General features: G+C 38.1%; 1 protein-coding gene across 1 annotated transcript in view; it reads left to right on the forward strand.

Moving 5' to 3' along the window:
* Positions 1-16344, forward strand: part of ABI3BP (ABI family member 3 binding protein) — a 416270-nt gene that overhangs the window by 130754 nt on the left and 269172 nt on the right. Inside the window, exon 4 of the mRNA XM_063457646.1 lies at positions 3674-3806. Within this exon, the coding sequence (XP_063313716.1) occupies positions 3674-3806 (133 nt within the window). The remainder of the gene's footprint in view (positions 1-3673; positions 3807-16344) is intronic.

A 16344-nucleotide genomic window follows, 5' to 3' on the forward strand; every position in this document is an offset into this window, starting at 1 on the left:
TGGAGCTTGTTGGGGCTGTGGTGGAGCTTGTTGGGGCTTCCTGCTTGTTATTTGCTTCCAAAATTGATTAAAGAGTCTGTCCAGCTTAGACTCAATATCCTGCCATGCTTTGCTTGTACCAGGAGGACACGCGGCTTCCGCCATATTAGAAGAGTCGCAGATGAGTATGTCAGCCTGGGCGGCTCTGCTATGTGCGTCCTTTAGCTCCAGACAGCCTCTCAGGGGTGGACCGGGATAACCCCCACCGGTCCGAGGGGGGGGTAACGGAGCTCCTGCCGGGAAGTAGCTGCTCCTGGGCATCCCAGGATTGGGAGATCGGCCGCCTATCCCGCCCGGTGAGCACCAGGCCACACTTGCCACGCAGAGGTAAGTAAGACTCTGTCGAGTTGCTGACCGCTATTAAGCTCACACGAAGTGCGTCTTTCCTCCATGACAGCTAGGCCCCGCCCCCCGGAAGCTGCATTCTTAGTGAGAGGAGGGACAGTGTAGCTGCTGCTGATTTAATAGGGAAATCGATAGCTAGGCTAGTGTATTCAGTGTCCACTACAGTCCTGAAGGACTCATCTGATCTCTGCTGTAAGGACAGCACCACAAAAAGCCCTTTTTAGGGCTAGAACATCAGTCTGCTTTTTTTTTGTGTGTGTATTCTAATTGCAGTTGCCTGCCTGCCAGTGTGTGTGTCAGGCTCACAGCGTATACTGTGCCCACTTGCCCAGTGCCACCACTCATATCTGGTGTCACAATAGCTTGCATTTAAAAAAAAAAAAAACGTTTTTGACTGTAATATAATAGCAGTCAGTTTCCTTCACACGTGTGCGTTTCAGGGCCTGCCAGGGCACAGTGTCACACCAGTGCAACTCATATCTGGTGTAACAGTAGTGTACATTTAAAAAAAAAAAATACAGGGGGCTTGTTGTCACCTTTCGGAGACCCATGGTGTTGTACGTGGCTGGGTTGAGGAAGAGACCTTCAATGACATCAGTGAGGACAAGGAACGGGACATGGCTAGCTTGGTATCCAACCTTGTGCAAATGGGGAGTTTGCGGTTGTGCAAATGGACTGTTTGCGGTTGTTTGCGGTGCGTTAAACGGGGAGTTTGGTCTGTCACTGTGAAGCGGGCGTAACCTTTACACTACCTGAACGATACAACATCATACCTGATGTTTTAAAGCACGTTATTCCAAACAATTTAGGAATGTTAGGTGATTTATGCCCTTCATGGATTAAAACCAGACTCTGCATCAACTATGTAATTTTCTATGGGAGTTTTGCCATGGATCCCCCTCCGGCATGCCACAGTCCAGGTGTTAGTCCCCTTGAAACAACTTTTCCATCACTATTGTGGCCAGAAAGAGTCCCTGTGGGTTTTAAAATTCGCCTGCCTATTGAAGTCTATGGCGGTTTGCCCGGTTCGCCCGGTTCGCCCATTCGCGAACATTTGCGGAACTTCGCGTTCGCCGTTTGCGAACGGAAAATTTTATGTTCGCGACATCTCTATTGTCTATACCAGTTCCCAAATCCTTCTCGTGTGTTGTTATCCCTAATTCACTACCATTTGGGGTGTAAGTTAATTGTGCATTCTTTACCCCGAAGTCCCACAATCTTTATAAATCCATCTGCAGCAAAGCAATATCCTGCTTCCATTGTATTACTATATAGAGATATGTGTCATCTGCAACCACTGAAACATGGCTTTTAATACTCATTTCCACTTTTGTCCAGCTTGAAAATGTACCATGAATGACAACTTGTTCTCTATCATTAAGCCATTGTTCTACCCAAGAACATTTCGGACATTTATTCCTTTAATTCTACTCTCTTGGATAGATTCCTGGGGGATATTCAGTTCTTCTTTTTCGAGGGGACACCCGAGAGCGGATTGTTGGTGATGAGGCTATAAGGCTGGTCATATAGAGAATATGTAGGTTCTCTCTGTCCTCCCCCTTTGTTCCGACTTTGGTGCAGGGACTCTTGCACTACAGCCTCCAGCTCCGCCTCTGGTGATGTCAGCATTCAAGCTGACATCACCCGCAATCTCACCTAATCCATTGCTTGGAGGTACGCATGTGCGCTCAATTGCCATGGTCCTCCAATAAAATGCTATCATGAAGAGGATGCTTCCCTAGTGATTGTCAGGAAGGCACCCACTGGAGGTGGTATTAACCTTTCAATGTAAATATTACAGTGTCTAAAAAAAAAAAGCTGTAATGTCTTACAGTTGCACCCAGACCACTTCATCGAGATGAAGTGGTCTACATGACTAGAGTGCTCCTTTAAAATATCAAGTTCCAGATCTGGTCTGACTTATTGTTCAAATAAGATATAATTTATAACTCTAGTATTTGTACAATATAAGTTGAGAACACACACACTTTTAATCTATTGTCCATTACAGTGTAAGAGATAAATTGCATTATACGTCATGCAGTGGGACAATTAATATGGTACCGGATATTCACTTACAGAGATCTCCCCTGTTTCAGCGTATTGTATCAAAGTGTCACTAATAAGTGTTGTAGTTATTTATTTATATAGCTTACTTAAAAGTTTCCATATGTTTTTGTATATTTTAACTATGACAGAAATTAATGTATAAAAAGTGGGAAATAAATATTTTGGCAAACACTGAAAATAATAAAATATTTAAAGTAGCACTGTGAGAATTTTGGCCACGATACAGTTTGTAAATGATGTAAGTAAAGAATACTATCAAAATATGGTAATGTATAGTTTCATGCTTAGTTTCAAACTCAGTTCAAACTTAGTCTGACACATACGAAATGGTATTCACCACCAGAAGTCATCAGAAACAATTGATTTTGACAATACTGCAAGAACTTGTTTACATTTGTCAAAGATTTCTATTTAGTTTCTTTACCAAAAAAAAAAAGAAAACCACAAAAAAAAATCCCTTCTATTCTTTTTTTGCCACCATTTGGTGTGTCATATAATCTTGTGGATTCTGCCTTTTTACAATCTTTCTACACATCTACATATATAGATCAAAATAAAATGTGCAATACCAAATAATATATAAACAACCAAAAGAGAAAAAGAGAGTTAAAAAAACTTACTGTCTCAATAAATAATAAACATAAACTAGTATGTTGATACAGTAACAATCTGATGAAACACATTAAGAAAAATACATACTTATCTGTCAGTCAGTCATTGTACGTTACATTTAACATGTATCTATCAGTTTGACGTTTTTGAGTTTTTGTCTATGATGTAGACCATAATTTTAATATTTTTTATTATTATGTGCAGTTAAAAAAAACGTGTGTAAATAAAATCAGATAAGTCTACGGGAGATGATATTTTGCATAACTATATCTATACACACTCCCTCACTATATTTCTTAACCCCTTAAGGACCAAACTTCTGGAATAAAAGGGAATCATGACGTGTCACACACGTCATGTGTCCTTAAGGGGTTAAAGGCAAATTTAAAATACACACAAGATTATGTTCTGTATGTTCTGCAAATACGTAGAAACTTGGGACTTTTATAGCGTGTCTCTGTTACAATTAATTAATTAATGTATGGTACTACTCACATCAGAGGTAAAATGTGTCTTCTTCAAAAACAAGAGGTAACATTTTTATGTTATATGAATTTCCTATACTAATGTGTTGTTTTTTTTCAATTGTTTTATTTTATTCACATAGAAAAGAACTCTACGCAGAAACCTATTCAGCTTGTTATTGGCACCTTGACACCCACCTCAGTGTTTCTATCATGGGGTATCCTTATAAATCCACAGATTGACTGGTCTGTTTTAAACAAATGTCCAAATGACAGGTAACTGCAGTTTGATAATGTGTTTCATTCTAATAAAATATCAATTTTATTTATTAATGTATTAATTTATAAAATATATGTATAAGGGAAGGATACTTTTAGATTTATCTTGTTTTTAGGTATATCCTGGAGAAAATACACAAATACTTTGTTAAATATATAATATGAGACAAAGCATGAATCATCTCAAGTTGTTTCCACAAACATAACAATGGATTCAATCTACTCAATTTGCTCATAGAGAGGGCTATCTATCAAACTGTTCTGAAAGTAGTGGTTACATCCTATTATTTTTCATCATTTTTATTCAAGTGAAGGTTTTCTATATAGTAAATTCTTCCAGTATTCACAGAAATTTCCATTTCAGAAGACCACCACGTATAGAGCGTTGGAAGAATTCCACATTTTTTTCCCAATAGATTATTTATAAATCCCTTGTTCCAGTAAAAATATGGCATAGATTCAAAAATTACAGTAAGGGTGCAAAAAATTTTACAGATGAAAAAATCCAATACATTTAATAAATTATGCCAGCAATTCACCAAGAATTCGCTGAAAATTAGACAGAAAAGTGTTGGCAACATTTCGATTAATATCCCACAGAGTCTTTTAACTAAATCCAACAGGGCACTTTTACACTGAGCTGAAATTGGAGGTTGAAAAACCTCTGTCTGAAAAAGATGCTTTGAAAAATATGTTATTAAATCAGCATGGACAAAATCCAGCACATGGCGGAATCTGTGCTGGAAAGATATTGGGCTTTTTCTAAAGACAATCATGGATCCTTTTCTGTACTAGATAGGTGCACCTGATAAACAGACAGCTGAATGTACAGACAACATGGCTATATAATTCAATATATACCAATACAAATGATTGCATTTATATATATATATATATATACACACACACACACATATATATACATATATATGATGTGAGAAATCCTTGCACTCAGGCTATATGTATAAATACTTGCCGGGTGCTTAGGCTGGGACTTTAATATCCAGATAGTAGTAGAGATGGCAGTACTCACGGTCTACAATAAAATTCTTTATTTAGCAAGATTAAAACATGGGATCAACGTTTCAGTCCCTATATGGAGACCGTGAGTACTGCCATCTCTACTAATATATATATATAGTGCAAAAGTATTCACCACCCTTGACTTTTTACCTATCTTGTTACATTACAGCCTTAAGTTCAATGTTTTATTAATCTGAATTTTATGTGATGGATCAGAACACAATAGTCTAAGTTGGTAAAGAAGTGAAATGAGAAAAATATATACATAAAACAATTTTTTAGAAATAGAAAACAGAAAATTGGCATGTGCGTATGTATTCACCCCCTTGGTTATGAAGCCCCAAAAAAGCTCTGGTGCAACCAATTAGCTTCAGAAGTCACATAATTAGTGAAATGATGTCCACCTGAGTGCAATCTAGTGTCACATGATCTGTCATTACATATACACACCTTTTTTGAAAGGCCCCAGAGGCTGCAACACCAAAGCAAGAGCCACCACTAACCAAACGCTGCCATGAAGACCAAGAAACTCTCCAAACAAGGAAGAGACAATGTTGTTGAGAAGTCAGGGTTAGGTTATAAAAAAATATCCAAATCTTCGATGATCCACAGGAGCACCATCAAATCTATCATAACCAAATGGAAAAAACATGGCACAACAGCAAACCTGCCAAGAAACGGCCGCCCACCAAAACTCACGGACCGGGCAAGGAGGGCATTAATCAGAGGCAGCACAGAGACCTAAGGTAACCCTAAAGAAGTTGCAGAGTTCCACAGCAGAGACTGGCGTATCTGTACATAGGACGACAATAGGCCATACGCTCCATAGATTTGGGCTTTATGGCAGAGTGGCCAGAAGAAAGCCATTACTTTCAGCAAAAAACAAAATGGCACGTTTTGAGTTTGCAAAAAGGCATGTGGGAGACTCCCAAAATGTATGGAGGAAGGTGCTCTGGCCTGATGAGACTAAAATTTTACTTTTCGGCCATCAAAGAAAACGCTATGTCTGGCGCAAACCCAACAAATCACATCACCCGAAGAACACCATCTCCACAGTGAAACATGGTGGTGGCAGCATCATGCTGTGGGGATGTTTTTCAGCAGCCTGGACTGGGAAACTGGTCAGAGTTGAGGGAATGGTGGATGGTGCTAATTACAGGGATATTCTTGAGCAAAACCTGTACCACTCTGTGCATGATTTGAGGCTAGGACGGAGGTTCACCTTCCAACAGGACAACAACCCCAAACACACTGCTAAAGCAACATTTGAGTGGTTTAAGGGGAAACATGTAAATGTGTTGGAATGGCCTAGTCAAAGCTCAGACCTCAATCCAATAGAAGATCTGTGGTCAGACTTAAAGATTGCTGTTCACAAGTGCAAACCATCCAACTTGAATGAGCTGGGGCAGTTTTGCAAGGAGGAATAGGCAAAAATCCCAGTGGTAAGACGTGGCAAGCTCATAGAGACTTATCCAAAGCGACTTGGAGCTGTGATTGCCGCAAAAGGTGGCTCTACAATGTATTGACTTTAGGGGGGTGAATAGTTATGCACATTGACCTTTTTTGTTATTTTGTCCTATTTGTTGTTTGCTTCAAAATAAAAAATAAAAAAAACATCTTCAAAGCTGTGGGCATGTTCTGTAAATTAAATTATGCAAATCCTCAAACAATCCATGTTAATTCCAGGTTGTGAGGCAACAAAACGCGAAAAATGCCCAGGGGGTGAATACTTTTCCAAGGCTCTGTGTATATACATATATACATATATACACACAAATATATATATATATATATATATATATATATATATATCAGGAACAAGGCAATAGTAAATCCACAGGCAGAGTTTCCAGCAGGCAAAATAACACAGCAAGATCCCCACAGCAATCCCAATAACTGGACGACACACAGTTTCAGGAACAGAACTGCTGGCTGGTACATCCAGCCTGCCTTTTATTACAACTGTACACAGACAGGCCACACCCAGGGGGAGGCATAAAATAACCAATAGTATCATGGGTGCAACCCACACATCCCCTCCCCTTAGTGTGACACATAATCCCATTATACATACAGTTAAAATATACTTTTTACACAACTTTCATAACTCTAAAACCATACATCACATTCACATAAAAATACATATCCACAATCAATCCATTCAGGGGAACAACATATTAAAAAATGGCATGAATCCGACCAGGGGTTCAAAAGTTACTAAAAGTATCGTTTGTCCCTTACTAGCCGCATGGCAAACCGGTTTAGACAGGTTTTACATAGGCCTCTATCCTGGAGACAAAGAGGAAAGTAATCCAATTATCCAGGGCTAGGAGCAGACTCCATTAACCACATGGTTACAGAAAGACATAAAACACTTTAAAATACAGAAAGTTACTTTTTATCCATAACACACATACATGTAACATATCCCCAGATAGCTCAGGTCTGAGTGCACATTATTAGGTGAATGGCACACAGACCACACAAATACAGTTTAATTGCCATGGAGCCAAAGTCTTTCCCATAGTCTTTCATTATATGAATAGGCTCCATGGTATAGCTCTGGGTTATCACCGCTCACACAGGGCAAGTACCGAATGGCCCCACTGTGTTTAAAGGGCCAGAATGAGTGACATGCACTCTGTTAGGGCCGAATACGTTTTTTAAAAGGGCCCAATCTCCCAGGGCCATAGTCCAAAGGCAGCAGGCGGCAATCAACAATACAGGAAGGACAGCCACAATAGGGTTCCGCTACATATATATACACACACACAAAGGATGCAGAAAAAGAGGAGGTTCCTTGGCAAGATAAACCTCTCCATGGGGTGTACTACCGGCAGATATTGGATGTGGCTCACATGACAAAATCCTACCAGTGGTTGGAAAAGGCAGGACTGAAAGACAGCACTGAGGCACTAATCCTAGCAGCAAAGGAACAGGCACTCAGCACCAGATCAATAGAAACTGGAGTCTACCACACCAGGCAAGACCCAAGGTGCAGACTGTGCAAAGAAGCCTCTGAGACAGTCCAGCACCTAGTAGCCGGATGCAAGATGTTAGCAGGAACAGCATACACAGAGAGACACAACCAAGTTGCTGGGATTGTGTACCGAAACATCTGCACAGAATATGGATTGGACCTGCCTAAGTCCCGATGGGAGATACGACAAAGGGTAGTTGAGAATGGCAGGGTTAAGATCCTGTGGGACTTCAAGATCCAGACAGACAAGCAAGTGCTAGCCAACCAACCTGACATCGTGGTGGTAGACAAGGAACAGAAGACTGCAGTCGTGGTGGATGTGGCAATAGCCAGTGACTATAACATCAGGAAGAAGGAACATGAGAAGGTGGAGAAATACCAAGGAGTGAAAGAAGAACTAGAAAGGATGTGGAAAGTGAAGGCAGTTGTAGTCCCAATTTTAATAGGAGCACTCGGGGCTGTGACTCCCAAGTTGAGGGAGTGGCTTCAACATATTCCAGGTGGGACATCTGAAATCGCTTTCCAGAAGATATATAAATATATACTGGAAATACCATGCTGTTATATCTATCAAGCTGTCAGAGGACGTATCATGTCAACCATAGTTTAATTGACAGTTGCACCTAGGGACATACATACTGTGTTCCATTGATACATTGCTTACAATTTTTTCTTGAGGACTTATATTTAAAATATTTCTACTGCCACATGGCCTAACTTCTTTCATTATTTTGGAGGGAATTTAGAACCAGTTTAGCTTTCCAAATACTAGTAAATTTGTGTTTAATTTTGTGTGTTCCTGCACCAATGTTTGTTTTATGTGAAAGTTTTGGCATGGTTAATTTAACTGTTGTGGGGGTCATTATGTAAGTATACCTTGAACATACAGGGCAATTTATAGTGGTGGTAGAACTGACACTGACAACGTTGCATATGGGAACAATCAGCACCCTGGACAGGGTCTCAATGTGGAGGGCTGCATGAGTTGTTGTCTGTGTGTGTGTCACTGCTCCACAAATGAGTAATAATACAGAGCAGACCTAGGCTCAGGTGTCAATAGGTATTGATAGACCCAGAGAAAAGGTCTGGCTAGTAACAACTTTAGTGGCTGTCACTCAGATGGTCAGTAGAGATGTTTTCTAGTCAACTGGTTTCAAAAGAGAGATGAGGAGAGATATAGATATATATATATATATATATATATATATATATAGAGAGAGAGAGAGAGAGAGAGAGAGAGAGAGAGACCAATTTCATTTAAGCATTTTTAAATACTCAAATTATCCTGAATGGAGACATTTTGTTAAGTAGCATTATATTAATAAAATAAGGGTTTGAATATAAATAATGATCGTAAAAATGCTTTTTCGGGTTACATTTTAATTCCTATAGCCTCTGTGTATAGGAACTGGCTTCTAAATATTTATTGATTATATTACACGTGTGGTGGCAATTTACTATCACTCTCTAAAAACGTCTAAGGGCGAATTAGATTTAAAGGAGCCTAGGGTAAGGAGGGCACAAGCAGGGCACTGGAGGTGTCATTAACATGCTGGTTATAGCAATACACAAAGTCCCTCGTAAAACCAAAAAATAACATCCCTAACAGGATATCTAACATAAACCCCCAACCATAAGTAAACGTCTTTGCATTTTTTTTTATGGCAGTTTAAGGATGCCAGAATTATCCAAAGATCTTTGTACAGTCTCGCTGTTTACCAGGGACATTTTTATCACACTTTTTTCATATCAGTCTTCCTCGAGCTGTCTTAGTACATTTCCCTTAGGCCTGATTAAACAACGAGTATATTCCTCATTGGTACAGTGGTCTATTTTCTGAGAATCACATGGGTTGGGTAAGTGATTTATGGTTGGATTCTCCAGAAAACATATGTGCAGAGAACCTTGAGATCATCTTTCATCTTTCAGTGATATCTTTTTTTGTAATCACCACAAGCTGTATTTGGAACTTTAAAATACACAGCTCCAATTATCCCATATACTTTTAAACCATTTGAAAGAGTCCTGCCTGGCTAACAGTTGTCTATTATTTCTCTTATGGAGACGTGGCTCTACATTAATAATGTGCTGTAGGATATCTCTCTCACTACATTCTCACATTAGTACACGTAGAGCCATCTACTTATTATTTACATGTAGGTGTTTTTGTTGATAAGTCTTTAATTCAACTTTACAGAATCGGTATGGACTTTTATAAAAAAAAAAATATATCTTTTATTTAGCCTCTGTCAAGATTTAATCTATCAACTGTTTTAATCTCGTGTGATAATTATATTTGCTTATAGTCTAAATTTTATATCTTCAGACGCGTATTGTGTAACATGCAATAACTACTCACTTACCCTCCTTGGATTTCTTGAGAGAAATAAATAATTATGCCTAATAAAGTCTTTGCTGTAACCCTTCTTAGTACTGTGTTAGAGTTGTGACCAGTCCTCTATGTGTGCCCCAATCTCTCTTTAGCACAGTGAAAGTGGCGGCCATTTTACTGAGTCTGGAGGATTTATTCCCTAAATAGGGAATTGTGGTGAATTTGAATATGCACGTTGAAATAACTAAGTAGGACTCTAAATTATTTTGAGAATGTATTCAAAATGGATTTTTTGTCTAAATTGTGTCATTTGCTTTGAAGTCACTAGTTATTAAACTCTGCCATGTTCCCAAGAAACCTTTATAGAGAGTTCTGACCTTGGAAGTAAATGTGTCCAAGGTATATGAGTGAAGAGTGTCCAAACATGGTTTATTATTTTGGGATGTTCCAGCAAGGATACATTTCTTCTGCAGTTCTCAGAATACACAACTAGTGGATTAAAGGTTAAATCCAAGTGCAAGGGACAATACAGTCTATTGCAGGGCTATAGCTTGAGTTAAAAACAATTTCTACAAATTATTTGACAAAACCCTGGGGTCACCTTTAGACCAAATGTGCACCCCTCAACCACTAACATCATCATGAGGAAGTTTTACTTCAGTATTATCTGGGATATATTAATATTAGCATTAAAGGGACTCTAAAGTCACCCAGACCACTTTATCTCAGTGAACTAGTCTAGGTGCAGTGGTCTTGTCCTTTTAAGCCTGTGGTACAACGCTATGGAATTTGATGGCGCTATACAAATAATAAAATAATAATAGTGTAACACATTGTTTTTTGTTTTTTTTTTAAATCCATCTACAGAAGGGATTCCATTTTTTTTTTATTAACCACAGTAGTGATATATTGTATTTTACATTTGTTTCTTTAACATGTTGTATGTCATTTCTTGTAATTGATACTTAAAGATATAATAACATTTTAAGAAGCGAGTCTGTAATGTGGCGCCATAATTTACTTTTGCGTGACATTAGTAAAAACTACTACCACATTTTTAAGTACTCAACTCACTATCAATTTCCATAGAAACACAAAATATTGCACTGTATGTTTAGGTGACAGGAGAGAGACATTGAGCAGTCCTTGATTTTTTTTATGAAATACTGGAAACAGTGATTACTTTAAATGGAATGTAACGTCTTTCCCAAATCAGCCCTGTGCCCATTGTTTAAATTGTCAAGATGCTAAGTAGAGCTTACAAATTATTAAGCAAACTACCATGTGAAGACTTCGGGAGAAGAGGTGACATGACTCATCTTTGGTTATTTCATTATTTTTAAGAACTATTTAAATAGAGTCAGTTGTGTTTGTCTAAAACACTGCTGAAGGTATTTTGATAGTTTGTCAAATAGATTGCTGCAAGAATACTGGATATGTAGCAATGAAATATGAAGTGAGTGCAGTTGCTGTGAACGTTTATGTCACTGTACATTAGATAATAGTGAGAAGGATATTAATTGCATTATTATCATTTATATATTGTGTATATCTGTCAACTATATAATATACACAAACACACATATGGCCAAATACCATATGTGTCTTTGTGTGTTTGTGTATATTATATAGTTGGCCTAATACCATATGTGTCTTTGTGTGTTTGTGTATATTATATAGTTGGCCTAATACCATATGTGTCTTTGTGTATATTATATAGTTGGCCTAATACCATATGTGTCTTTGTGTGTTTGTGTACATTACATAGTTGGCCTAATACCATATGTGTCTTTGTGTGTTTGTGTATATTATGTAGTTGGCCTAATACCATATGTGTCTTTGTGTGTTTGTGTATATTATATAGTTGGCCTAATACCATATGTGTCTTTGTGTATATTATATAGTTGGCCTAATACCATATGTGTCTTTGTGTGTTTGTGTATATTATGTAGTTGGCCTAATACCATATGTGTCTTTGTGTGTTTGTGTATATTATATAGTTGGCCTAATACTATATGTGTCTTTGTGTATATTATATAGTTGGCCTAATACCATATGTGTCTTTGTGTGTTTGTGTATATTATATAGTTGGCCTAATACCATATGTGTCTTTGTGTGTTTGTGTATATTATATAGTTGGCCTAATACCATATGTGTCTTTGTGTGTTTGTGTATATTATATAGTTGGCCTAATACCATATGTGTCTTTGTGTATATTATATAGTTGGCCTAATACCATATGTGTCTTTGTGTGTTTGTGTATATTATATAGTTGGCCTAATACCATATGTGTCTTTGTGTGTTTGTGTATATTATATAGTTGGCCTAATACCATATGTGTCTTTGTGTATATTATATAGTTGGCCTAATACTATATGTGTCTTTGTGTGTTTGTGTATATTATATAGTTGGCCTTATACCATATGTGTCTTTGTGTGTTTGTGTATATTATATAGTTGGCCTAATACCATATGTGTATTTGTGTGTTTGTGTATATTATATAGTTGGCCTAATACCATATGTGTCTTTGTGTATATTATATAGTTGGCCTAATACCATATGTGTCTTTGTGTGTTTGTGTATATTATATAGTTGGCCTAATACCATATGTGTCTTTGTGTGTTTGTGTACATTATATAGTTGGCCTAATACCATATGTGACTTTGTGTGTTTGTGTATATTATATAGTTGACAGATATACACAATATATAAATGATAATAATGCAATCAATATCCTTCTCACTATTATCTAATGTACAGCGACATAAATGGTCACAGCAACTGCACTCACTTCATATTTCATTGCTACAGCCTGGTATATGATTTGCTAACAGCCTGGTATATGAAGAAAAATATTCCTGTTAAGAAAAAGTTTGCTTCTTTGGACAGCATATGTAAATAAATTCCACATGAAGAGATTTGTGAGGCCTCATTTTTACAAAACTTTTAATCATTTACCAGATTATCTAATTTTAAAACCTCATTTTACACAGTTAGTGGGCAGCAAAAATTTGTAATTTGATTAAACATGTGTGTGCTTTAGTCCATGTAAGACCAAATAAAATACATAAATACAATCCAAAATTTGTCTTATTTGTTCGGCATGTGTCAATGTCAATTTTGAATACATATAAGAGGGACTGCACTCACTTCACTTAAAGTAATATATTTGTGTGTCCAAGAAGTGCTGGCCTCCACCAATTATTTAATACATGAGAAAGGGTCCAGACACACAAGCTATTATAAAGCACAGGCTTTAATAGAAGCAAGCTGCCATCGCAATGTTTCAGCCTCTAACAGTGGAGTCGCTGCAGGGAGACGAAACGTTGTCATGGCGGCTTGCTTCAATTAAAGTATGTGCTTTGTAATAGTGTGTGTGCCTGGTCCCTTTCTCTTTAATGGAACTCTCAATGTTTGCCTTTTTTATTATATTGACAGTCAATGTAAGTGTAGGGTAGTGTATATCAATTTATATGCAGTCTGGAGAAATTATGGGTGCTAAAGTGCATAAAATCAGATGGGCTAGAACCAGATTTCTTTAGATACTTTTTGTGGACAAAGTTTATTTACAAAGGAAAGAAATTATCATAATTTGTTTATCATTTTTATCAATTATCATAAAAAGAACATGTATACTGTTGTCAATTAATAAAGGGCACAGTTGCAGAAAGAACACATTTAAACAGAGGTATCAACAACTGGATAACACCAATCAGTAATATTATATAGTTAGCAAAGGACCCTCTATTTAAAATATATAAATAATTATATAGAATACAATATAAAATAAGGATTGTCTTGGAAGCAATAAAGTTTTGTCTTTTAGATATTTTATTGAATAAAAATATAAATATAGACATATAAAATCCATTACAATAACTTATAGCAGAGTTTATAAGATTAAACTATATGCTTGCAAAATCATTAATAGAATTGCATACCCTCCTGAACAGGTCATCATGTCAGCCTCTCTGTCATTATAAGATGGAGCGTCTGTCTCCAAATCTCTCCTCTCTGTGTTAACATTTAAAAGGTACACATATTTATACCTTAGGTGTCTTCATTTTAGGGTTACCGTAGTTCATATATGAACATACTTTATTAATTTTAGGACCTCCCTTAACTTGGCAAAGATACAAGGCCATAACTAAAATGTAAGAGTGCACACATCATGGGAAATTGCCTCACTTAGGAAAAGATGGCATCTTAAAGTATGAACATCTTTATCTATTTAGGGTTACCGCAGTATATCATGTAATGAAAGAGTTGTAGCATAGCCTTGAAGCTTGTTTATATCTCTTAAATATCTCCTAAAGACAAAGTACACAGTTTGAGAAATACAGTATTTGCATTTGCTCATAACACCCTCTCCATTAAACTGTGGGCATTGTAGAGCATTCCTTCCTTAAATTAGTAAAAAGTTCTCCAACAGTCTTTAAGTTTTTCTGTTCCCAATGTCTTTGATCATTGTTGTAACCGTGTGTAATGGACCGTTTAGCACACAATAGGTTAAAAACCGTTTAGGCGATATTCCCCTTTCCAGATGCACAGGCAGCTACTGTAAGCACCAATCTCCCGAACTGCAAACTACACAAATCCTCCAACTCCCGAACAGGAAACACACGAACACTGGAAACAGCCGAACAGGAAAAAAACATACGAACAGTTTACACTCCTGGCAATCAGCATACAATCCAATTCCCCCGAATAATGAGACGACACTTCGTTTTGAGGGTCAAGCAGAATCTCGTTTACTGGGGCTAACTGCCCGGCTTTTATGCAGGTCTCCCACCTGGTGGAAACTCCCCTGGGAAGTAATCCAATTATCTCCAAGGACAGAGGCAAAACTCACTTACACACATTTTTAGTAATAAGTAGTGATGTCGCGAACATAAAATTTTCCGTTCGCGAAAGGCGAACGCGAACTTCCGTAAATGTTCGCGAACCGGGCGAACCGCCATAGACTTCAATAGGCAGGCGAATTTTAAAACCCACAGGGACTCTTTCTGGCCACAATAGTGATGGAAAAGTTGTTGCAAGGGGGCTAACACCTGGACTGTGGCATGCCGGAAGGGGATCCATGGCAAAACTCCCATGGAAAATTACATAGTTGATGCAAAGTCTGGTTTTAATCCATAAATGGCATAAATCACCTAACATTCCTAAATTGTTTGGAATAACGTGCTTTAAAACATCAGGTATGAAGTTGTATCAATCAGGTAGTGTAAGGGTTACGCCCGCTTCACAGTGACAGACCAAACTCCCCGTTTAATGCACCGCAAACAACTGCAAACAGTCCATTTGCACAACCGCAAACTCCCTATTTGCACAAGGTTGGATACCAAGCTAGCCATGTCCCGTTCCTTGTCCTCACTGATGTCATTGAAGGTCTCTTCCTCCACCCAGTCACATACAACACCAAGGGTGCCTGAAAGGTGACAACAAGCCCCCTGTATTTTTTTTTTAAATGCACACTACTGTTACACCAGATATGAGTTGCACTGTTGTGACCCTGTGCCCTGGCAGGCTCTGAAACGCGCACGTGTGAAGGAAACTGACTGCTATTATTTCACAGTCAAATTTCTAGTTTTTTTTTTTAATGTACACTACTGTTACACCAGTGATTGGCCCACGTCATGCCTACGCCCCCAAAACGTTCGTGTGTGGGGGTGCTGGAATGACGTGGGCCAATGGGACCTGAATCAACTTTTGGCTCCCACTGCCCCTTTAAGAGCGAGCTCGTGACTCGAGCCGTGCTCCTAGTGCCAGGCGGGCCACGTGACCGATCACTGCGGTCAGTGCACGCGGCTAAGTTAGAAGAGGAGATCAAGCCACATGCGGCTCGTGTGGAGGCAGGAGTGATCCAGCTATGTGCGGCTCAAGCTTAGGAGCCAGGTTGGTCCCAGGATAAGGTAAATACAGCCACAACCACTTATCCCAATCACACACCTTTCCTAATGTCCTATCCCATTAAAAGCAGATTACCACGTATTTAATAAAACAGATAGACCCACTACTTCATCCAGGTTACCGATCGATGGTTCGATATTCTGAGCCCTCTCTGATTTACTGTACACGACTATTCGATATTCCCACAAATTTTATATAGCATTTTATGTTTGTTCGAGACCACCTTAAAAATATTGGATATCGCTAAAAATCATGATCACTATATACTTTCTCTACAAACCTCTAAAACG

The sequence above is a fragment of the Pelobates fuscus genome, chromosome 1, assembly GCF_036172605.1.
Source record: "Pelobates fuscus isolate aPelFus1 chromosome 1, aPelFus1.pri, whole genome shotgun sequence".
Lineage (NCBI taxonomy): Eukaryota > Metazoa > Chordata > Amphibia > Anura > Pelobatidae > Pelobates > Pelobates fuscus.